Source organism: Anopheles coluzzii, chromosome 2, assembly GCF_943734685.1.
Source record: "Anopheles coluzzii chromosome 2, AcolN3, whole genome shotgun sequence".
Taxonomy (NCBI): Eukaryota; Metazoa; Arthropoda; class Insecta; order Diptera; family Culicidae; genus Anopheles; species Anopheles coluzzii.
Genome location: NC_064670.1, coordinates 93,923,339 through 93,948,479, shown reverse-complemented (window position 1 = coordinate 93,948,479; position 25,141 = coordinate 93,923,339). Strand labels below are relative to the sequence as shown.

The following is a 25,141-nucleotide window of genomic DNA, read 5'->3' as shown; positions in this document are numbered from 1 at the left end:
GCGTGCATGATGCAAAGCTTATAGGGTTGGACTCTATGGCAACCCTTTCGGACAGGCTCCTTGGAAATTCCTATTAGATTTGTCCAACAAGGGTGCTATAAAGTCCAATTCCCGTTACATTTAGTTTATTTCACGCAAAAAAGAGTCAATAAAGGGTCCCACAGCTATGAGAATTCCTGTGCCATAGCTACCCAATATAAGATACCGCTTCCTGGTGTTCAAGAGGTGTTGCGATTTTATACCGTCGACTGTCGGCTATTCTTCCGTTCCGCCCCTAACATGAATGGTATTTATGCCATCAAGTGTCCTCATTCTTCGTCTTTGAATTATTGCTTAATTCCATGGTAGAAATGCCAGACACAAGCTGTCGGTTAAGTAGAGATTGCTCTCAGAAACCGGACACTGGACACTGGACGCTTGGCTTACAAACTTGGCTTACTGGACACTGGATCCTCAGACAAAAAAAAATCGGTTAAGTAGAGATTGCTCTCAGAAACTGGACACTAGAATGAAGGAGAAGGGAACCCCGTTTTATTTAGAAGTTCCTTTCACTGTATTGATTCACCTAATTTATGCTTATTGCGTGTCTTAATGAAACCCAATTCTAATTATTTTCTATTTTAATAATTTATTTTATTTTTCCTCTTTGATCAGCTCGGTTACAAAAATATAGCGTGTATTGATTTTATTATACATATTTTAGCATAATTAAAAAAAAGAAGTTGCTACAAAACAATCTTTCTACAGAAAGGGATTAATAATCCTGTCTCCAAAGACCTGTATGTCATTAATGGCGACATCCCAAACGATCCTTAAAGATAGTCTTGATTGATCGGGCATCGGGCGCTATTCTTTTCTGCCCCTGTTTGGGCCTTAATCTCGGCTAATCTCATAGAAACAAACTAAACAAAACCATGCTCATGGGCTGCTGCCGGCTTCGTGTGGACGATGTGACTGTATAAATATCATTAAAACCGTACAGACCACAATGCAACTCTTCCACGGATGAGATTCCACGGATGTTTTGCATCGCCGTTATCGCTACTGATCCAATTGTCATGCTGTCATGCTGTATAATTATGTATCCTGTTGCCGCCGCACTTACTGCTGCTGGTGCTGCTGCTGCAATGTTTCGAAGAGGGGAGACCGTGGTGTGGGTTTATAATTTCATTTAATTAATCAATAATTGTTGCCTCGTATATATTATATACACATTCGCGTCTGTGAAAGGTCCAGTACGGTTCCGATTGCCGAGATATGAAGCACTCTTCTCTTTGCTAACATTTATAAGACAATAGATGTTTGTGTGCGTTGGCTGATTCTTCTTTGCTACTGCCGAACACAGAAGTAAAAGAAATATTCTTCATACTAAACCGAAACTGGCTCACCGCTTCACGGCTACATAAACAACAATAACGACGAAAAAATAACCCTGCCTTTCGTTACACTGTGTGTTCACTGTGCTCGCAGTGAAAGGTTTAGCATTCCTTTTTTAAAACAATCACAGCTCTCCCTCTACTCTCTCTCTCTCTCTCTCTCTGTAGACTAATATGTTGCCATTTGTTTGCTGCTTTTCACGCGTGAAACCCTCGTCAACTAATCTTATCGATCGATACTATAAAATAACCTTGAGACATGCATTACATGAGGTACTGCTACAACTATACCTACTGCTTCCGCCACTACATCCTGGTCGGTTTGGCCGAGTCAACGCGTTCGTTTCCGACGCGACCACGCGACCCCCAACCCTACTAAACTACGGAAGGTTCGCGCATCCCCATCCATCTGTTGCACCTTGTGAGACAATGCCATCACACGGTTTTAGCAGGGTTGCGGGTTGTGTCTAGCTCACACACACTCCTAGCATCTATAAGCTTATCCAATTTCATTGGAATAGATCGCATTTGTTAATATAAGCTACGTTGCCTGGTCGAATTGCCTACATCGCCTTTTTGGTTTTGGTTAATTTTGAAACCTCACAGTGTACACCGTGAGGCAAAAAGTGAGAAAGAGAGACACCAAATCCAATAGACATTGTCCAGGTGGATGCGGATGCGGATGTGGATGCTTCCTAAAAACCTACGCAAACAAAATCGAGTAAATCCTCTGAGCCACTGACGGCGAAAACAGAATCTATTGGATCATATCACATTCTAGTACTTGTATGCTTTGCCTCATTCCCCTCCGCCATATGTGTGGGCCTGTGTGGACTTTTGTGTGTGTGTGTGTGTGCGCACCATCCGCAATGTGTGGCGCACGACGCTCGAGAGCGCGTCTCTGTCAAATTAGTGCCTAAGCGCTTCGAACGCTTTTACATGTTGAACGACAGCGGCTTGATGTTGGCCACCGAGCTCATGCGCCGCACGCGACCCATCATCTTGCGCTCAATGTCCTCGAGCGATTTGCCCTGCGTCTCCGGCACGTACACGATCACAAACAGCAGACCGACGATACAGATCGAGCCGAACATCCAGAACGCACCGTGATTACCAATGGAAGCTGTTGGGGGGTTAAAAAAACATCACATTAATAATATGTTTATTTTCTTCGGGTGGGACAAAAAAGACCAAAACAGTCCTCCCACTTACCGGTAATGTCAGCGAACGTCTTCGTCACCACGAACGTGCAGCTCCAGTTGAATGCCGTCGCAACGGACGCGGCCGAACCGCGAATCTTGCCCGGCAGAATCTCACCCATCATCAGCCACGGAATGGGGCCGAACCCGAGCGAGAAGCCTACGACGAACACAACGAACGCGGCCAGCGGCAACCAACCGATCTCGGACACATCGTCACCGTTGTTCTTCATGTAGAAGAACGTGCCGAGCGTCATGAGCGTAATGATCATGGCCACGTCCGAGATGTACAGCAGTATCTTGCGGCCGAGCCGATCGATCAGCACGGTCGCGATGAAGGTGGCGATAAAGTTCACCACACCGACGATGATCGTGCACAGCTTCTCGTCGATCGTCGAGCCGGCGCTCTGGAAGATCTGCACCGTGTAGAAGATGACCGCATTGATACCGGACAGCTGCTGGAAGAACATCAGCCCGAGCGAAATGAGCAGCGGCTTCAGGTTGGCCTTGTTGAGCAGATCGAGCATGGCGCTGCTAGAGGCGTGCCGTTCCGCGTCCTGGTGCGATTTCGAGATGCCCTTCAGCTCCGGCTCCACATCCGCCTTGCGACCGCGCAGCCACTGGAGCGCTTTGCGTGCACGATCCTCCCGGTTGCGCGACACGTACCAGCGGGGCGTCTCGGGAATGAGGAACATCAGCAACAGGAACGGTATCGGGAGCGCTGCACCGAGGAATGCCAGCCCCGACCAGTCCAGATATTTGCCCGCGACGAAGCACAGCAGGATGCCGATGTTACCGAAGGCGGTCGGAAGCAGGCCGAGCGTACCGCGCACCTCCGGCTGTACCGTTTCGCCGAGATAGACCGGAAGCGAGAGGGAAGCGATACCGACACACAAACCGGACAGTGCACGACCTGCGCAAAAGCGAAAAAGGGAATTTAGTGAAAACAAACTTTAAGAAATGGCAAATCGTTCTACTTACCAACCAGAACCATTGCGACATGCGTGGCGCAACCGATCAGCAGCCAGGAAATGATGAACGGTGTTGCCGTCGCCAGGATGGTGTTCTTGCGCCCGAGATACTCAATCATTGGCCCGCCGAGAATGCCACCGGCCAAACCGGCGAGCGGCATAATACCACCGACCCACGAGCCCTGTGTGGAAAGGGGGGAAATCGAAACGAAAGGCGGAATTAGTTAGCGCATGCCGGACGGAATCCGCTAACCTTGAACTGACAGCAGATGACGTGAATGCATTATGGTGGCAAATTTCAGCCCCATCCCGAACACGCTGTACCGAAAATGTCTTCCTATTTTGCTCTGGACCGGTTCGATATCGTTTGTTATCGTCCGTGTACGAGGATAGCAAAGGAAAATGCGTGAAGTGGCTGTGGAAGCAGCAAGGAAACCGCACCGATGTACAAAAATATCCCACCTCCCACTTGTTTTGGTGCGCTTGGCGTCTGCTTCCACTCTTCCTTGAAGTGGTTGTTTTTTTTTTTTGCTTTACTATTCCTTCGCTTACAAAACGGGCGCGCGTGTCCCTCGCTAACTTTCTGCTAACTTTAAACAAACGGGCTTTAAGTTGCTTGCACGCGTTTGCAATCATAATTGCCGGCTCGGTGTCGCGGCCGGCACCAAGTCAAGGCATAATAATCAACAGATTATTTGCTGATTGTTTGCCTTTTCCGCCACCGAGGCTGGCTCGAGCTAATGAGCGCACTATAGCGCCACCTTACGCGCGCAGGACACTTTTCACCACCCCGTTGTTGACCATTTTTTTGCTTCTATCTCACTATCTGGTATACAAAGGCTAGCCTCGAGCACATTATCGCACAACCATTGCACCACGCGGCAAACTGATGTCGGAACAGAGATTAGTGCGGAGTTTGGAATTTGATCAACATCTACACCCCGTCGTGTACTTGGCAAAGGACACCCATTAATGCCCACGAAGCCCTCATACTTACCGATTGGTCCGTAACCTCGAACGATGTAATGTTGCGATCCTTCATCGATACCAGGGCGGGTGAGGTGTAGGCGGACGAAAATCCCACGACCATGGAGCCGAGCGACACCGACAGGGCGGCCAGTACCTTTAAAAATGGAACAAAAGCGCACGTTAACATTGCAGCAAACACACCGTGGAGCGTGATGGACGATGATCCTGGAAAAATGATCAATTTGAACGATCTGCTGGTTGGCATGGCGACTATGTTTATGCTAATTTCTTAAGTTTTCCCTAGATGATAAAGGATCAATTGCGTGTAAGTGATGGTGATGCGTTGGTTTAGTAAGAAGTGTAATAAGTAGATTGGTTTTGAAACCTGTGAGAAGGTGCACTTTGCGACCGGCTCCTCGATGGGCACCGAGAACGACACATGGGTGTCGGCGCGCATCAAAATCTTCACCATTTTGCTGCCGTTCGAAACGCGTCACCACCGCGTGTACTACGCAAACACCAACTACTACTGCGTGGTCCTTCTCGCGGGGGTAATTTTCGTCCACGACGGGCAGGACACTTTTCGGTGGACACCCTATTACTGGACGACGGTCGGAAGAATAACGGATAAAGGAGAAAAACTAAACAATAAAAAGAAAACAGAAAACACGACACGATGGTGGGACCAAACACTGGGAAGCTGAGCTGCTGCTGCTGCTCGCTGACGTCCGTGTGCGCGCGCGGAACAGCTCTGGCACGGCACTGGCCAGTTCGTTCCATGTGGCTACGGAGCATGATTCCGCGGCTGTATGTATGTGTGCATCTGTTTTTGAACGATAAGTACAAGCAATCTTTTGCAATCGCGAACATCCTGCTACAAAACTGTTGCTACATGGTCACTGTTTGTGTGTAAAAGAGTGTTGGTGTGCTGTATGGTCGCGTAACGGCCACTTCCTCACTCCCTTACTCGATTTGGGGAGTTCAAGCTCTCTCGTTGATAGTGCGCGCTGGACTCACACTCCCCTCTCTCTCTCTCTCTCTCTCTCTCTCTCTCTCTCTCTCTCTCTCTCTCTCTCTTGGCGCTCCAGACTCCAGACAGGGAAGCCGTCCAGTCCAAAACTCGCCCTTCCCCCGCCTGACCAGATGCTTTTCCCAATTGATGGAGGGATGTTGCTGGTTAAATCCACCCACCCATTCCGGGGTTGGACTTATCCGGCAGCCCACAAACACACGCACACAGAAGTAGGCAAATCAATGGTCCTCCACGTTATCAACGTCATTGCCCCTTCCCATGTGTTCGAGGGCGAAAGTGCCGTTGTTGTGCTGGCCGCGGAGCGCGACTCCATTCGTTTTGGCCCCGATTTGAGCCGAGTCGGTGCCGCTTCTAGCTGGTTTCTTCTTCGATCTGTGGAACTGTGCGATGTCTCCATCTTGTTTTTTTTTTCTCCTACGAGCAGGCTCATGCTCGGGGAACAATATGCGGAAAATTAGCCCAACTGATGATTGTGTCGCATATTGGGAGCAAACTGAACTGAATGGTCACTCTTTATCTAATTTCAATTTAAGTGTGTACTAAATGTCCTTTTTGTCTCATTATTGCGTGTAAAGTCCCTAGCAAAAAAGACGATAAACTCCTTCCGAATAAAAAGGATTTGTAAATGCAGCAAGCAAAACCAACCGGTAGACAAACACACACCATTCCGACGGTTGCCATCGGCAGCCTGTCGTCTCCCGGTGCTGAGACGAGCGCTGTCGCCACTGCCGTCGTCCGGTCGGACACTGTCGGAATTTTCCTGTCGATTGTAGCCAAATTTTCCATCACCAGCTTGCCACACAGTACTTGCGTTTCCAACATTGGAAAAGACACGGACACACGCACACACTCGCGCACACGATAGACAACGCACTAGCGGGTGGGGTGGACGCACATATGCAACACCGGAAGAGCAAGGATATTCCGGATTAAAAACCAATCCGATCCGTTTGAAAAGCTACACCGCGAGAGAACTGGTTCAGGTTGCTTTATGCTGCTCGATAAGCATTCTTCTATCCGAATATCGGCCTCCCCTCTCAAGACACGAGCCTAAAGGTTCCGTCTGTCACACAATCCACAATCTCCTCACAGCTGTAACGAACGGGCGAGACTGAGACTGTTCGGTCTCTCGACCAAACCCCGGATACAGGACATGAGCAACACACAAGGATCATCATCGCACGAACACTGCTACAAAGACTGCACGCATTGGATGGCAACGCGCGACGTCCCTACCCTCCAACCCAGTTGTTTCCTCCCTCTCGGCCCCATAGTACGATATCATCGTTATCGTAATCCATCCATGCTGCTCAAGTCACCACCACGACAGCGCGCAAGTGGAAGTTTGCTGACCGTGTGCGTCCATCTGGCGCTTGCTCTAATTCCCGTGCTCGGCGAAAGGATGAGGAAGGCTTTCCACGCCGTTTGACGATTTCAAAAATCACAAATATGTATGGTTGTCATTGACATTGAAACCGGGGAACCACCAGAGAGCACAGCTGACGAGAACCGGGAATTGGGGCCGGCGGAGACGGATGTGATGTGGCTTCTCCGAATGTCCCGGCAATCGGGGACGATGAGCCCTCCCGGTTTTTTTGGCTAATAACATGAGTGAAGAGTGCGTTTTTTTTTCCTTGTTAATTGTGCACACTCCGGAAATATATTTCGAAACATGGTGACATAGCCAGTGCCTTCATACGCATTCATACGCATACGCAAAGTGCCATCACAATAGGGACGGTTTCAAGTGCATGTTGTTTAAATCGGGCTTCAAGTTCACGCTTGTTTGACTATTTCCGGTCTATAACGCAGTTATTAATAGAGAGATAGAAAAAAAAACCGCCCGATGATGGTTCAGACAAATGTCCGAAACTCCATATTTGGGCCAGCGTCTAATCAAAAGCGGGCGCGCAACGCGCATTATCAATGAACAAGAGGTCAATCTTGACACCGTTTCTCATGTGTGTGACCCAAATCACTGTAAAACAGAGGCCTCCGGTGTTAGCGTAATTACTTGACACGGGTGTCTCTGACAGTTCTGGATTTGCGTCACCGAACGGAGCTGTTCGCATGTAAAGCCTCTCAACAACTCTGTTAAAGTTGAGGGAATCATTTCAGTATTCTTTTGTTGTAATACTAAATAAAAACATTCTTGTTGGCCTGAAAACACGTGAAAACTATTTAACTTTTCTCGCCGTCTTCCGTCCATAACGGCACTATCAGCAGTAGCAGCGGTCTATGAAAACAACTCACAATCAAAACAAACCATTTGCGAAAGGTTGGCTGCGTGGCCTGCTAAACCGTTCGGTAAACATTGGCTCTTAACCGGCGCTGACTGATCGCTTTGCGAGCGATCGATTGATAAAGGGCAAAACGTGATCGTGGGTAATGCGATTTGATTACGCTTAGTTCCGTCACCGGCCGCCCGAGGGCGCACTGGGGTTTGGTTTTTATTTAACACGCGTAATGCCATCGTTTCGTCCCATAGCCCGTGCACTTTTTACGCTGTTTATTGACCAAAGTTAAGTCTACAGTGCCAATAATCCTTGCAAATCATACAAACACACAAATACAGATACATACACACACACACACACGGACGTCTGATGTTCAGCTTCCAACACAGAGGAAAAGGATCTTATCTCTCACCAGAAAACGATCACCTTGACCAGCTCGTTCAGTTCACTAGCAAGTAGTCCTGTCCTCCGCGCACACACCCGTACAAGCAGAGCTTGGTGGCACGGGGAAGTAAAACGACGGATTTTCTACGCTATCGAGCGCTTCACCATCGACTAAACCATGGCCCCGATCGGTAGCAGCTTTTTATACGAGCGCTTCGATTCCAGCCGATGATTGTAGGAGCAGCAGCAGCGGCAGCAGCAATAGTTCGTCTCCGAACGACTGGTAGGTTTTCCAGGAAAGGGGAAACTCTCCAGAAATGTGGCCAGAGCTTCTATGTATGTGTAACCGCTGCATGCACCGGCCCTTTGCTGCGTAGATCCGCACCATTTCGCAAAACCCATAACAATAAATAAAGACTACTGCAAGCCCCGAACACTCCCGCGTCTGGCTACTACGATCAGCTCGTCGCAGGTGCCGGTACACTCTCATCAGTCTCTGCACAATTGCTGCAAGTGAACAATCGTGGCACACGCGGGTGGCGCTCCCAACTGTTATCGGCGTGCGGTGGAAAGATAAAGCGTGTCGAGGAAAATGTACGTTGCACCTTCAAACCACACTTCAAGGATACAGGGAAAGGTGTTCCTGTTGTTTTAGACGTGCGCTCCAGTTACTTTGAACTGGTAGAAACTGACCAGCTGTGTGTGTATGAGTGCGTTTGTTCCAAAGACAGAGATAGGGAGAGCGAGAGATTCGAGCGATGAGCCGATTTAAAATGGGAATCGATCGATCGAAATGGCATTCGCGCGGCTGCAGTCGTCACGTGTCTGCCGTTAGGCATGTGAGTTAGCCGCCTCATCCATCGCTCCATTGAGTTGAGCTGCATTGCGTTATCGATAAGTCATTAGAATTGAAACACAACTAATAATACTAAACCATTACCATCGAGGAGATTGCTATAGCCGGCGAAAGGGATGAGGGTTGGGGGGTCTACCCGATGCGCAATGCACCTGCGATGATGCACACCTTTCGGTGTTGCTCCAGTGTGTGGCCGGCTATGAATAGTTTTGATTAATTAGCTGTCCGAAGCTGCTCGATGGGAAAATGGGTATGACTTCTTATGGGTATGGAACTGCACATCGTATTGCTCTAGGTGATAATGAATATTGAGCACATGTGTACATCGTTTCTCCATGTACGCTTCAATGAAATACGATGCCGATGGCCTTGAACCGTGTTTTAGGGCCGGGGCCAAAAATAGTCCGGTAGGAATGGCTTTCAGAAGCTAAATCATTTAAAATTCTTCTTGAAATGCATTACTTTGGAATGAAATGGAATTGGCACAACTGACACCATTCATCGGACCCTGGACCAGCGTCAGAAACCCCCGCCAAGCCGTACGGCCAGATGATGAGGGCATACCGATAGTAGAAACCGCAATTATCCCGATCGCGCTACGCGTACGTTAGCAAAAGGCACGGACAATAACAACAAGCACGATGGGCTTCTATACTCCATGATGCTTCTACTTCGCACGACACGAATGCTCCTGCGAGAAAAAAAAACCCTCACCAGCTGATGATAAGATCACGTAGGCAACAGCTGCTTCAGCTCCAGCTAGTCTTGCAATGTGCCGGCCATCAACAACTGACCGATCGGGATTTGCTGGACCGATCTTTGGCTGGTGGAGCATCTTTCTTTCATTACTAGACCGTCGTTTAAGGTCGCTGCTCGCGGCGCAAGAGCCGAGCCGAGGGATGGCGGCCTGAACGCGAAGAAGTGTCAATCTATCTACCCTGGTCATTATCAGTGACGCAAATATTTCTGGGCTAGTATGCTAGCGAACGTACGTGAAACTTCTCAAGGCACGTTGGCAAGCGCGCCGGGAGCTGCCCGACCTGTACATTGAACTGCCCCGTGGTCTCGCGCGGCAAGGTAAAAGGTTAAACCGTTTGGCGGTGCACATTGATTTATTGGATGGAGTCTTTGGATCGTCCTTCTATATTTAAATGGTTGCTTTTCCTTACATTTGCAGTTCTTTTTAAGTATAAAATAACCTCCAATTGTGTGTCAGACATCTACCCATAATAATTCCAATTGGCTAGTACTAGCAAACCTTGCTGGCTCATCATCGTCACTACTGATCGCTGCACCCTTATCGGTATAACCAAACAATTCAGCTGGAAAGCACAATTAGCATTCCGGCTAGGTTTAGTTTGGTGGCGCATCACCTACGTGAAGTGTGTCTCAGTGTACACGCGCGCTTACACTGATACGATTATGACGTTTTCAACCAATGATACGCATCTTGAATGATTAATGATGAAAATGATGTTTACCGATTCCCAGTCGCCATGCCCCAGAGTGCATCCGAGATGACATATCACAGCAGCGGGGGAAACCACCTACCTGTGTCCAGATGTAGATCGGATTTGTCGTTGGCCGGTACACCTCCAGCTTCGGTTTGCCTTCCTCGGTGATCTGTCGCACGAACGGGACGGCGGTGCGCATATTCTCCTCCTTCGTGCCCATTTCCATCTCCAGAAACCGAATGCTTTTTCGCGAGTCGGTACTCATCGACTTGGACTGCTGGAAATGTTTGCGTGAGCTGATGTAGTCCTCCTCGTCGCTCGAATCTAGATCCTAAGGACCGAATCGTAAAACGCATATTACATTATCCGTACGCTCATTGCCAGTGTGCCTGATTCTCTGTGCCGTACCTTCAGGTCAATGATGACCGGCTTGGTAATGTCCGCATCGATCCTTAGCAGGCTGGTGGAGGGTTCAAAATCTTCGTCGCTGCTCGACGGCGACGGTTCCTTGTCGAACTTGAACGAAATGTGTCGCGCATCGAGGCTCTTGTGTTTGCGCTCCTGGAACTCCTTCCGCTGGCCCTCGAAATCGTCCGACGATGAGGACGCCTTCAACAGCTGCTCGAGCACCTTCGCGCTCTTCACGTCGAGCGATACATGTTTCTTGCCCTGGAACTGCCGTCTATTGTCGGTCGCTAGCAAGTGCCGTAATTCCTGAGAGACATGAAACACAATGTTAAATATAGCGATTTCTGTCGTTCTTGTTACTGCTACTACTTACCTTGATTAGCTGTGACTTGTGCTCGGATGTGCTGTGACTTTTGTGCTTCTGGAAGTGTTCCCGCTGCTTGCGGAAGCTGTTCTCGTCCTCATCGAACCGGTCGTCCTCCTGGTCGAACGATACGCGCGAGCTCTTGAGCGAGGACTTGGATTTGGCTTTCTCGACCGGCTCCAGGAACGGGTTCGTATCGTCCGTCTCGAGTATCGGGCTGAAGGTGCGCTGCGGCTGATGATGCTGGAGGGTGCGCGGTGGCACGCTCGCCAAATCCTCCGCGTTCGTGTCGAGCACGATCGTGTCCAGGCTGGTTGCGGTCGTCGAGGTGGAAAGCGATCCTTCAGCCGTGTTAACGCGCTGATAACCGTACTGCAGTGGATCACGAATTTCATCCTGCGTGATAGAGATGGATATTGTTACAATTTTGATCACTCAACCGTAAAACTAATCGCAAGGAACTATTAGAATGCAATTTTCTTTACCACCGTTCATCGAATAATCTGAAACGAAACTGAGAGCCTAGCGCTCGGTTTTGTGTGAACTGAATTTTGTTGAATCATCGACCGACATCATCAAACAAGAGATCTGAGCTTGTTTGCTCACCTGATACACAATTTGTTGACACTGATAGTGCAGCTCTATTGTGTTTCCAATGAACAGTCGTTTCGTTCCGTTTGATTTGAACTCGATTTCATCCCCAACCGGTGCTTGAAACATTTCAGTGAAAACGTTTCAATTTCAATCGTAGTATTTCAACCAATCGCTAGAGGGCGCTAGCTTTCTTATATACATCTGTGCTGAACATCTCGGCGCGCAAAATGAACACGCAAACACGCGGTAAAGCACGACACAATTATTTTCAACTAGAGCCAATTCAGCATGAAAAATCTTAACTAGACAAAACTGGTTCCCACGTGGACAAAACCACGACATTGTGTCTATTGCAATTAAATTTGTGTATATCATTTTGTACATAGGATCGCTTTCGCGCGACACTCGTCTACGACGACAGTGGCGTACAACCGGCGCACGTTGCGCCGGTAAGCTGATGCAAATAACCGGCAATTGTTGCACATTTGCAGTTTCAGTGCACCTCAGCAAGGGCGAAAGAGATGCTAAATCACAACTCTTTCCGGCAAGTGTGTGTTAGCCGGACGTTGGTTTTGTTCTTGTTTTGAAATTGTATCCCTCAGGGCGATGAGAGTTTTTATTGCCCTAGGATAAATTTACAACATTTCTCCTTTCATCTTTCTCTCTCGGCATCTCTCTCTCCATATTTCATCTCTTCTTCGGGGTGCTATTTTTATATGCTCTCGGGCTCTCTTAGCCCTTCTCTTGCACTTCGGCACTTCGGTAGATCGATGGAACAATCCAGATCCTTTTACCTTTCAGCTCCGAGTACCTACGCTCAGGGCGCACAAAACCCGCGAGAACCGGTGGGAATATTCCAGAACCGGGCCAACCTTCCGGTTCATTGTGCCACCAGAGCTGTAGCCAGTGTGCAACGATTTATTTACATTTTTCATTCCTTTTTTATCGACTGCAACGCGGCATTCCCGGTGGGCAATTTGTAGATAAGAAAATGTTCGGGCTACCTTTTTGTCCCGTGCTGAGCTAGGGCAAAATTGTATTGACATGCAAAAACAGAAAAGAAATGGCATTGGCTCCGGACACACCGACCGGAGCACACGTTAATCTACGTCATTTTGTCAGTATTTTAGTCAGTGTTTGTGCCCGTGCAGTGACGCAGGCACAATTTGTCGCGGTAACGAGTACAGTTACACTCTATGAAGGTAGTGTTGGTGCTGCATGGGAAGCACTTCCCTGTATCAAGGTGTAGTGCTGGTGAATCCGTAAAAAACGGACTGATTTTGTTGAGAAGATATATTCGGCCAAATATAAATAGCTCCATGTGCGCGCCGCCGGCGGGCAAACAAACCCGTTGGACAAATATAAGAGCTGCGAAAAGAGGTTAGCAAAAGGGAGGACAATATCGTTACGATCACATCCGATCACGCGAGCCATCCCCGATGTGCTGCGGTGCTGTGCTTTATGAGACTGTTGAAGATTTTTCATTTGTAAAAAAAAATCTGAAAGCAGATCTCTCGCCTTGATAGCAGTAAGAATGCGCACAAAAAGTGTTCCTTGCTTTTTCGTTTTTAGATCTTTGTGTCTGTCGTACGATTGCTGTTTATTTACAATCAACAAAATTCAACCCAAGTTGTCCGTCCTCTCCTCTCCGTAAGCTCCTCCTGTCCCCTTTAATTGCGCAAGCGCAGGCTGTGCTCGCGAAGCAAAGGTGCGCAGGTTGTGTGTACTAATTTGCGTCAGCAATTAGCATCCTCGAAAGACACGAGACACGATCGTCGCTGATAGGCAAATCGTGCGTTGTGCGATATATTCGCTTACACAGAGCCCGTTTTTTAACGTCGCACTATAAATTGGTTGAGTGGTTTGGTGTGATACAGGCTGTAGAAAAACAAACAAAAGATCCACATTCACAACAATCTACTTGAATGGCAGAAACCAAAGATCAGCTGGTCTTAACCCAGCAACCACTTGGAAGGAAAATGGCGCACCGAAGCGTTGATCCGCTACAAACTGTATCAAATGTAACGAATGCTGCTGCACTTGTTATGCATTTTATCAGAGAATTGCAACGGCAAACACAATAGGAAATAGTGGGGAAAAACAGCCACATGATCGGTGTCATTCCTCAAGCCCGTGTGGTTGTAGTCAATTAACATCGATGCACCTGGTCAGCAAAACACACATATTAAACACACGAGTGCACCCCGAGACACTTAGAAGCACGCAGCGCGTGACACAAAGGTGGTCCGGATGGTTTGGAAAACAATTTGAAAAATGGTACACACTTTAAATGCGACCACCCAATCGCACGTGTGTATGTGTGTGACAAGGTAAAACATAAAAAGGGCAACCGGTGGGGATACTTCCGTGAGCTGCTATAGCGAGGGTACAAGTAACGCGTGCAATGTCGGCCGGCACGAATGTTCCGGTGTAGAAGCTAATGTAACGTATCACTTACTGGCCAGCGGAATAACGAGCTGCATTGTTAGAGAAGAACCCCCCCGCGGTCCCCATTTTGATTGATCTTAGAAGCAAAGGAATCTGAAGCAGGAAATCGATAATCGCTGCCTGTGGGTCTCTTTGTGTGCAAAAATGACACACTTGATTAGTGTTTTCCCCCTGCCCAACGCAACTAATCCGCCAATTAGTGTGCCGTTGCAAAGTAGTAGTCAAAATGTTGTCTACTCCATCTTGTAATTCGCATTCGTCATTTCGCTCAAAACACGCCCATCCCCAGTATCGCCATAGTGAAATGATCCTCTCCGCCCATCCATACGGTCGCACCCTTTCAGGGTAGGAGGAGGTGCAGATATAACCTTTGGCTTGACATTGACCACCACCTCCACTACCACCGCCACTCCCACAGCGTATCTGTCACCCGGTCTAAATTCGTGCAATACTCGCTCGCTACCTTCTTCCGCAAAATCAGAAGCAAAGAAAAAAAGTGGGCGAAGAAAAAAACACGCCTGCTCCTCCCCACCGCCGCCAACCAGACAAATGTCAGGTTGACAAAAAATGTCAAAATTTGCGAACACACACACAGAAACGCCCCGAGGTTTGTTTTTCCTCGTTCCTAACGCCCACGATCGATCGGTGTTTTGGCTGTTACTTTTCGCCTGTGACATAAACACTTTCGCGCAAACACCCGCGCACACACACACGTACACACATGGGACACTCATGCAAGACCATCTAACCACGGGATCTTTGCACCGATCACCCGAAAATGATCTTCGCATGTGGAGGGAAAATGGTGTTGGAATTCGCGCCAACAAGGAAATGGGGCGCTCGGCGACAATGGTCGAAACTAGCGCGCACTCGGGCAGCGTCCGACACGCCGTTGACCTGTGTACGCCGGTCCCATCCCCGTGTTCGCTCGTGAAGGACCTTGGAAGGATCCACTGAACCGGTACTGAGGCAGACGTTTGACGGCTCTGTTGGCTCGCTGCCCGACCGATCGCCGATGAACCGGGGCTTTGTTGCTCTAGTTTGTTTCGATTGGTTTCGCGAAAATTGTGGCAAAAATTCGATCACCCCGCCAGCAACCACCACTGCATCACTTACTCCTCCTTCGCTGGTCATCGTGCGCTTGATTTTGTCGACGATGCGCCCCATCGGGCCGGATCCGCTGCCTCCGCCGCCACCGCCTCCGCTACCACCGCCGCCGGTACTCATTTTCGGACTGGTGTATAGTCAGCTGCGCTGCGTTATTCACGACGTTCAACTGCACAACACTGCACCTGTGCACACTCACACGCGCGCTTTACAAATCCTCCGGCTCTGCACCGTCAAATCACTCGGCAACAACAAACTATGTGGTGAACACTTTCACTCGTGCGATCACTTTGCAAAAATGCACGATGGCTTGAATTGTTGGCCACACCAACTCTGTTGCCGCTTGCCACTGCTTGTTTGCTAATTCAAAATTCCACCTCGGAACCCACTGCTGGGGGGAGGAGGCAAGATATGAACACTGGATACACCGTCAACGCCTTATTTTCGTTCCCTTTGGCGGTTTTTGCCGTATGTCAAGGTTCACACAGGATGCACACTGAACTCGGTGAACTCGAGAGGGGATTTTTTGTTTGAAGAAACACTTTAAAAAAACCTCGCACACACACAAAAACTGTTCTGTGCTGTTTCGGTTCGCTTCACGATTACACAGTCTGTGTACAGCTGATGCGATACACGTTTTGGTGAACGAAAAAAAAACTCCGCAAACAAAAAAATATTTAAAAGAAAAACGACTGCGTTCACCTTTTCGCGGTGTCTGCCGCACTTTACATTGGAAACACAAAACCCGCGAGTTTCGCGCACGATCTGTAGACGATAAGGTTTGAAAAGCTGCGCAATGCTTCGACGAGCTTATATATCATTTTCTGTCTCAATTGAGTTCGCTAGCTAGCACTCACACACATGCGCTCGTCAAGTCGCGGGGGATCCGAGTTCAACACATTGAAAATAAAACTTGCCAAGTCGCCGTACTGATCCGATGGGTTTCCGTGCGCTGCTGAGAGCTCTTGAATTGGCGCTATCCGTGAGCGCCGAGGAGTTGTCGTTCACTTGCTGTTGATGCAGAGGTGTTCGCGTACACGCTTTTTGATGGTCTCAAAACGATCTTCATCTTCCTAAATTTTGAAGATAGCATAATGTTGAAAGATCTCTTGATAGCTATATTTCTGCATAAATATTATTGGTAAGAAAAAGATTATTAGATCGTTCAGATCTTCGTGATCGATCGAGTGCTTTGCATGCTCTTCAGACACGCGCCTAAAAGAAAGATTGTTTTGTCGTCATCCTCACATCGTCTTCTTTCGGTTCTGCCAGATTCGGAAAGTGCTAAAAGTTAAAAGTGTTTCGCGAAATTGGCAAAGACAAGTACACATTTGTTGGGGAACTCCCCAACTCACGCACACAACCTCATACGGGGGCTTGGTAAAATTGCAGAAAAGCAGAAGAGCGCATGAACCTTGCAACCTACAAACGCGGCATTTGTTCGCGCAGACATTCGCTTGGGGACACAAGCATGGTGCGTGGCGCAGTCCTCCCCACCACCATCCTACTGATGTTAAACATGATCGAAACATGGCAAGCATTTTCCCCCCTTGATCGTCTTATGTATCTATATGTGTATCTATGTGTGTGTGTTGGTATGCATGCCGGTTTGTTTGTAGTGAGTGGAAATTTCCTATGCTCTCGATATGTTTTTAGTGCTATGCTCTGTTCTTCTGTTTCTGCTTTTTTTATACTTTCGTGCCTGTCCCTTTAGTGGTGACACCGCGGAGGATTGGCGGCATAGGGAAGGAGCATCCCGCGTACCGACTGCCAGTTTTCATTAAAGCATGTTCCAGAAGAAGGGAGCAAAATCGAGAACAAGATATCCTCACAAGAAACGTGAAGTGCAGCACGTGCAGTCTTTACAGAGACATTCTTTCTCCATCTCTCTCTCTCTCTCTCTCTCTCTCTCTCTCTCTCTCTCTATGTCGCTCTTTTTCTCTCTATCTTTTTCTCTCCGTGGTTAGTGATCTTGAGTAAGAAATGTACTGTGGAGATGGGGTTTCTTCACTTCACTTTCGGTATCTAGACGATCGGCTGTGCCCTGTGATCACTGCTTCTATTTTCGGCCCTTGGGACGTTAGTCAAAAAGTAAGCGAAGATCGCTGACATTTTTAGCCGTGTGTGAGTGTGGAGACATGACGAAACGAAAAACATCTCTCACGTGTGAACGCTGCACATTTGGACAGCGGTATATTTCGCTATTCAGTGTAGCTATTTTGTCTGTCAAAGGGTTACCGACCGGCTTCTTCCGATTTCTGCGTTGCGATAACGATGTCATTCCAACCATCCGAACGCCGCGTGCTTGTATTATTCATCAAACCACCAGCAAACGAACTCTCACACGCGCTCGATGAATGAAGAGCATTAGGCTAAGGTTACTCGTTTCAGGTTTATGGACCCCGTTCGTTCAGGTGATGCGGAAAATGTATCAATCCCAAAAAATAAGCCGCAATGACGATTCATACGAACGTAACTACAACGGAGCAACCTTCGCCAACATATTCGCTTCCTTGCTAAGACGACCTATCTTGGATCGCGCGGACCTGATACGATTCCCCAAAGTCAACGGGTATAGGGCGACCGTGAGCGGGCGTACGCCATACGGCTACAGATAGCGATTATTGGCAATAAATCGACCACCGCCTGTCGTGTCAATACCGATTCGTGCACGAGAGATACAGCTCATTCCCGTTTCGTCTCCAAATGCCCTGTTATCTGTGATCTAGTGCTTTTCAACAGGCGTGTAAATAGGTTGTAACGATAATTGGTCCTCTGTCCTGCGCCCGGATAAGTGCGTCCATTCCGGGTTTATTCTAGATACCGACACCGAGATAAGTCACCCAACTCTACGTTCACGTGTCAATTGAATCGGGGGCTCCACAGTGTCCTCCAGCCGAACTTGAACCCACCGAGAAGGGTGGAGTGAAGATTAAGCGCTGCTCTTTCTCTGGAGTACACACAGCCACCAAAGACTTTGCTAGAAGCAGTCCTCGCTCTCTATCATTAAGACAACAAACGTAAAACAAAGGGTACTACACAGGTGACGGCGGTGGCTGTTAATCCTTACTAATACAGATGATATGTGTGCAAAAGAAACGGAACAGGAAGTGAGTGTGAACGCGCACGAATCGTTAGTGCACGCGCCTCGTGCTCACACGCTCCAAGCGGAAGAGATCATGACAAGGTTGATCGTGAATCACAGCTTCTAGAAGCTACAATTTAGATTATTATTTATGTATTTCACTTGACTTGACATCTCAGGAATGGGGTTGGGCTTGGGTCATTGTGTGTTAAGTTGCGCCCCGTAACATCATACAGCATAAGTAATGTTAAGTTACAACTCAAACGCTGTGTCAAATACGATCCAGTGGCACCTCTCATATGGAAGATCCAAAGCATACTGAGACACACGGAGTAACGTGTGCACTGTTCGCCGCTTTTCTACGCTACACAGCAACCAACAACTTCCACATGGACACTTGGTATTGGTTCAGCAGCTTTGAGGGCGCTTGTTTGTTGGTGTGTGTATATATATATATATCTATATAGAGGGAACTCACCTATTGCAAACACCTTTCCCCCCTTCCAACAGGTGTGTTGGAGCTTACCGATACGGTGGGCAGACACACACACTCATAGACACCTCAGGTCGGACGTGAAGCATTCTGCGTAGCGAAACATGATTTCCGTGCGTGTGTGTGTACTTCAAGGGTATCCAGAGACGAGCCCCCATAGTGGACGAGCCCTCGCGCACGGTTCGTCGAATGAACGGCTTTTTTACTCCCCAACCCCCCCAATGCAGCACCGTTGCTGTAACCGTCTACCTCGAGTTCCAGCCAGTCTCAGACCCCCCTCTAGTCCGCTGTCTGTCGGAGATATCCCACGTTGCAAATGTTGCTGAGCACGTCAGTGGACGACTTTGACCCGCACGCACTCATCACCACCCCCTCGTCATCAGTTCAATGTTGGAATGCATGCTTCGCACGAGTCCACAGTAAAAACAAAACAGATCAACTTGCACTATTAGGTTATGCAGTTTGGCTCTCACGATCGGCCGTGATGTAACACGTGTCGGAAGAATTTGTACATCTTACCTCAGAAGTGTCAAATTGGAGCTAACTTTCGGGGAGTTTTAGTAACGAACTCCAAAAAAAAAAAACCAGACAGGTTCCAAAGTCCCTACCGACAAATGGGCACGACCTGATAACAAACGCCGGCAGCAGTATCGATTGCGAAATGTTGTTGACTTAACATTGGAGCTAGTCACACGATAACTGGCATGCCGATATTTCCGTGCCCTTGTTTCGTTTCCTTCCGTTCGAGTGGGGGGCAGGATGGATATCGAAGCATGATACCAAAGTCCTGCAGTGACGGTGGGGGTTTGTTTGTCCACTTGACGAATCATTGCTGACGACAGTTGCTGACGGTATTACGATATTGGGTGGTAGCAAAAAAAATCAGCCCTAAAGCGCATTCTTTACCTATATCGTTTCCCCCAGCGTATCTCACTACAGCAACATGACCGTAGGTATATGAAGAAAGGTGTGTGACATACATCCGACTGGTGTTTGTGTTTCCCCAGCTGTTGACGTCGGAGGGCGACGTAATATTCGCGCCGTATGTCATCATTCCAAGTCCATATTCAAAACTCATATCTGACTTCACTCCATACGATATCGTTCGTGATCGCTGCTGGGGGTGGTTGTAGTGGTAGTAGATGTTGTTTTTTTAGATAAAGCCACCTGTGAGCGGTGTCGTTTTTTTCGGGTACTTGTAAACGTGACGAGGAAAAGAGGAAGAAACCCTCGAACAAACAGGATATGGAGGTAAAGTGAGTGTCTAACAGCCACGAGTGAAAAGAGCACCCAAGATAAAGTGTAGACGCGCGCGCAAACAAACTAAAAAAACAAACCGGTTACTTTGGGACACACTTGATTGGGAACTTCATTTCATGTTCCGGGTGTAGAGGGTGGAAGTGATCTGCGGGAGCTCACTTTGGAGAAGTGACGTCAAGGTTAAACCAAAGCGAAGTGAATGAGGTGTACGAGAAGACGAGGTAGGTTCGTCGCTTAGGTCATGGTACTGCAGATTTCCCACTCCCTTCCAGGCACAGTTCGGTGTCAAGGTTATGCAAGGTGTTTTGATGAATGTTTTTTTTTCGAACGAAGTCGTGCGCGGTTTCGATGCCGAATTAATGGCTAATTAAATAGTAGAACAGTCCAAAATATGCTTTAACGTTTTGTTGTGTTTTGTTGTGCTAAACAACAAAAAGGCAGCACCTGTTTCGCAGTGAATTGCTAGAAAACATGCTAATTGATGCATAGGAATAACAACAAAAAATGGGGAAGTGCCAAAACACAAATTACCAAAGTTTGTACAGCCACCCCAATACCGTCAAACATCATCAGTGATGGAGGGCGGGAGGGTAAGAGCAAATAAGGCGAATCATCTTGTTGGTAAATAAAACACTTAACCTTCGCAGATCGTTGATTGGCGAATTTGCGCCGCTGTGTTTGGTGTGTTGTTGGACGCTCATTTTCACAGCCCTTTCGCTGTCATTTTTTGCAAACTAAGGTGGCGATGTTTTGATGCGATCGATTTCATTGACACCATGCATGTCGGGTTCACGTAGGCTGGCCAAAAACGTGACAAAAAAACTACGCAATAGAAATACAGTTTGGTGACGTGACCCGAGGCGTGAGATGCAATCTTAGTTAGAGCTAATTAATGACACAGTCAAGCACAAATAAAGTAGTGCAATTTTGGCGATTGATTGACCTTCTCGTGTTCAGCAGATCATCTCTGGATGTTTTGAACTTCAAAATAGTTAAAATTATGCGTATTTAATAATAAATCTTCTGTTTTTATTGCATATTTCGGAAATTTTGTAAAACTTTTGGAATCTGTTTCCTGATTCTCCATAAACAATTTAATGTTCTAGTAATAAATTCGTTCCTCTCAATCTATCGTCGGGGTAAGAGGCAGGACTCATCATCATCATGATTAATCCTCAGTAGTTCCTTTATTTCCTTTACATCCTTTACAGGTTTCGTTGGACTCCTATATGTCTTAATGGTTCAACGAAGACACCTTCGTCGTATCACCTATATGTTCTTTTCATGTAGTTGTAGTATCACAAACCCTTGTTGCTTTGGTGCGTGTTTTACTTTCTAAATTCAAGGTCGCGTGACAACCCCACCGCGCTCCAGTTTTTTGTTTTACATAGGGTAGTGGTTCTCTTCCACTCCGTTTACCGGTTTTCGGATAGGTGAAGCGCACAAGTGTAAAGCGTTCCGATTTATATACACTTGCCCGCCAAAGCCCCGGCGTATCGTCAACAACAAAACGTACATTGAGTGCACCGAGCTTGGAAGTGCGGAAAAAGTTAATTTGGAAGGGTTTTAGAGTCGCTCTTCGACCTTCACGCGCAGCCGAGCGAAACGATCACACGATCACTTCCGAGCGCGAACGACCAGTCCGCGCACCGTTCTACCCAAAGCTCACGGTGTCAGCACGAGACTGCGAGTGGCGCACAAAAGCTGCACATGCATCGAACGCCGTCACTATCGCTAGCAAGTCTCACAATGCACGCCATTGTACACGAAGCGCTGATCGCGGTCTAGACAGAAATCTGCCTGATTTACATTACCAGCAATAATGGTGGAACGCGAAGAGGCTCGAGCTGCCACCCCAAACGCCCCTGTCCCTGTCCCAGGGGCTGGAATTTCACTTATGAACCTGTAAGACGCACAATTAAATATGCAATTTGAGCGCAGTGCCTATTTATAGTGCGCTTTTAGCTTGCGTCCGCATCCTGTCCTAGAGTCGCCCTTCGATCCGCTGATTATCATTAGGCTTGATTATATGCTTCGCCTCACTTTTGACGTAATATCTGTCCCGTCCCACTTTGTCGCACTACGGCGCAGCATCGCCGCAGGATCTTTCGGTCGGTCGGTGGCGTCCAGTTCCCTTCGGTGCGCTGTGCACGTGCTTATTTTCAGTTGTCATTCCGTACGACATGGGCAAGCGGAAGGTAGAGGTGATTGGATTGGATGCCATTTCCGAAGAACAGGTTAATCATCCGATTCGATAGAGATTGACAGTAGTGGAAAATTTTTGCAACCAGTTGTTTTTTTTTTTTGCGGGGCAAGTGCATACTGCAGACAAGTAGTCCGATGAGCATTGGAAGAAAAGGTAGAAACGACAATTCAGGTTTCTCCTAGACAAATCAACATCCTAAGCTGCATGCGTAAAATCCCATTTTAACGTTGTTAATTGATTGTCGAATATAGGTTCCTCATTGATGCTGTTGAAACGTATTGTATATGGTTAAATTATTGCCTTATGAGATGAGTTTAAAACCCCAGAGAAGTCTAGTCAGTTATTATTGATTGATTGATTGAATGATTTATTTATTTATTTATTTATTTCAAATGTATTTACTATATACATGTGTCCAGTAAATTAACTTTAATCCCTTTATGCTCATAGCTCTCATGATTTTTTTCCTTAGGATATCTCTCATGCTCATCTTATTACCCGTTACAACCGTTACGCTATAGCGTTACACTAGCATCCTTGCCAAAATCCTCGCACAAGGAGGCGGCGTCCTCTTACGCTTCCTAAATGTGCTGCTGAACTTTGCTTTCTCTGTGTCCCTCCCAGGCCAATGCTTCTCTTACCCGAAGCTCAAAGTACGCGTCGGCGGGGTGATGTAATTAATTAAACTGACTTTGCGCAATGTCAAATTTGCTGCAGTCGGCCGAACAGCAACGGCAAAAGGGTGATTGTATCTTTGCTGCTTGAACGCTTGCACGTACCCCCAACTCGTGTGGTGTGTGTGTGTGTTTTGGGGGGTGTGTCTCTGGCCGATGACACTAACACACAGCGGTAGTGCTGCATTCATGCCTTTCCCGTGCCATTTTCTGGCAGCCTGCATCTGACTGTATCTCTAAAATAAAATTGAAATATTAGTTTAAATTGTAGCCATTAAACTACTTCCAACATGTAAAATTGCTTTATTGCATGTCATCGCCCAGTGGCAGTAGTAGACGGCGCTTGACGTGTGGCACGTGCGCAGTGTCTAGTGTTGAGCGAGTGGGTTTGAATTATTCCTATCGCAACAATTTGTTTCGGAACTTGCCGTCTGGCGGAACGTCAACTGGTCGGCTATTAAGAGTACATTATTCATAAAACACCGGGCGCCTAGCTCGATGATTTAAATCGCATTAATGTAGATTATTCAATCGATTAAGCTTTCTCCCATCCAGACGAGATAAAGCATGGAATGTGGTAGTGTTACGTATGAATATTAAAATCATTTAATTGAGATGATGTAAAATAGATTACAGACGAATAAAATGTCAGTTTTGTACCAATTCTGCACAACTATATATGCGATAAAAGCGAGTGACTTATCCAAACATACTGTGACATTTATCTGACCCAATGTTGGACCTTAACCGATATGACCCTGGTTAATCGGCGGCGGCATTACCGCTCTGTTATTACATAGATTAAAATCTTATCCATCAAAGCCAGGCCTCCCGTTAACTGGCCGTCATGACTGTGCCTTCTCAGTTGCTTGGTTACTTGACGCGCAAGAATTAAATGTTTGGAATGTCACGGTATAAGCCCGAAAAAAAATCAAAAGTCATTCTTCGGGCTGTGTGTCAGCGGAAAAAATTGTAAACGATAAGAATCGACGACCCACTGGGGGAAGGAATACAAGTGTTGTGTTGTTTAACGCGTCGGGAATAATTCAAAAAAAGGGACACGAATGACGATTTTGTTTGTGTTGCGGCGTTTAATGCTCATCTCATTTGCATTAAACACTCTCCGCTTCTCGGAAATCTGTACGTCACTGTTCATCTCACATGATCATTTCAGCTCTCCCTGACGTCTTACGTGCAGAGGGGCGCGCATGTAAGGAGGGTGAATGTATTTTGGTCCACAGTCGCCTGCTTCCCAAAAAAAAAGTAAAATCTTTGTGCGGGTGTGTCTTCCAATCGGTAAAATAAACATATGTGTAGGTGTTGGTATGACCGAAGTACACGATGATTCATACTCAGACCGTGACAAGGTCGCGACAAGTCACTCCGACCAACCGAGCCAACCAAGCAAGATATGCGGCATGTGGTGAAATAAGTACAAAAGTCAACGTTGTATACGATTCTTCATCCGTATTTCTAATCTGGGAGTGTGAAGTGGGAGTTTAATCGGTGATCGTGCCCAACGGAGCAATGTTTTATTCTACTTCTTCTTTTTGGCACAACAACCGCTGCCGGTCAAGGCCTGCCTGTACCCACTAGTGAAGTGGGCTTGGCTTTCAGTGACTTAATTGTTACCACAGCAGGATAGTCAATCCTACGTATGGGGGCACGGTCTATTCGGGGCTTGAACCCATGACGGGCATGTTGTTAAGTCGCTCGAGTTGACGACTGTACCACCAGACCGGCCCATGTTTTATTACATTTGTCAAATTGATTTGAAGAAGAATTTGTTTTTTATTATAATTTTAAATACTATTTCACAAAAGCTAACGAGCCCCCTGCACCAACGCCGACAGCAATTTGGTAGCGGTTCACTAATGAATGGTAATCAATTCATTGCCGATCGACGGCGAAACCAGAGGCCCGTTGGTGCACGAGTCAAACTGATCGCACGTCGGTTATCGTGTCAATGTTAAGTTTAAGCTCGAATCGATGAAGCGAATAAACCGCTTCCTCGATCGTTGAA

The 25,141-nt window shown here is 47.4% G+C and overlaps 2 protein-coding genes across 4 annotated transcripts in view; one reads left to right on the top strand and one right to left on the bottom strand.

The window, feature by feature from the left end:
• LOC120953232 (RING-box protein 2) overlaps window positions 1–25,141 on the top strand; it is a 35,806-nt gene that overhangs the window by 492 nt on the left and 10,173 nt on the right. The window lies entirely within an intron of this gene.
• Window positions 656–16,193, bottom strand: LOC120953225 (facilitated trehalose transporter Tret1). 3 transcript variants are annotated; one of them, XM_040372989.2, is made up of 8 exons: window positions 15,410–16,193; window positions 11,261–11,647; window positions 10,888–11,193; window positions 10,577–10,810; window positions 4,544–4,669; window positions 3,557–3,728; window positions 2,589–3,488; window positions 656–2,499 (listed from the first exon to the last, which is right to left on the bottom strand). In XM_040372989.2, exons 1-8 carry the CDS (start codon window positions 15,518–15,520, stop codon window positions 2,312–2,314), a joined length of 2,424 nt encoding a protein of 807 aa, XP_040228923.2. In that variant the 5' UTR covers window positions 15,521–16,193; the 3' UTR covers window positions 656–2,311. The 3 variants fall into 3 exon arrangements, with proteins under 3 accessions (XP_040228923.2, XP_040228925.2, XP_040228924.2); XM_040372991.2 differs by lacking the exons at window positions 10,577–10,810; window positions 10,888–11,193; window positions 11,261–11,647; window positions 15,410–16,193 and adding exons at window positions 4,901–5,156; window positions 8,198–8,365; XM_040372990.2 differs by lacking the exons at window positions 10,577–10,810; window positions 10,888–11,193; window positions 11,261–11,647; window positions 15,410–16,193 and adding exons at window positions 4,901–5,116; window positions 8,198–8,365.

Excerpts from the sequence above, each read along its gene's own strand:
- LOC120953225 (XM_040372989.2), bottom strand. The coding sequence starts at position 15,520 with ATGAGTACCGGCGGCGGTGGTAGCGGAGGCGGTGGCGGCGGAGGCAGC. Across the intron at positions 10,811-10,887 it reads CGGTCATCATTGACCTGAAG|GATCTAGATTCGAGCGACGA; the intron begins GTACGGCACAGA and ends TTCGGTCCTTAG. Across the intron at positions 3,729-4,543 it reads TCGAGGTTACGGACCAATCG|GGCTCGTGGGTCGGTGGTAT; the intron begins GTAAGTATGAGG and ends CTTTCCACACAG.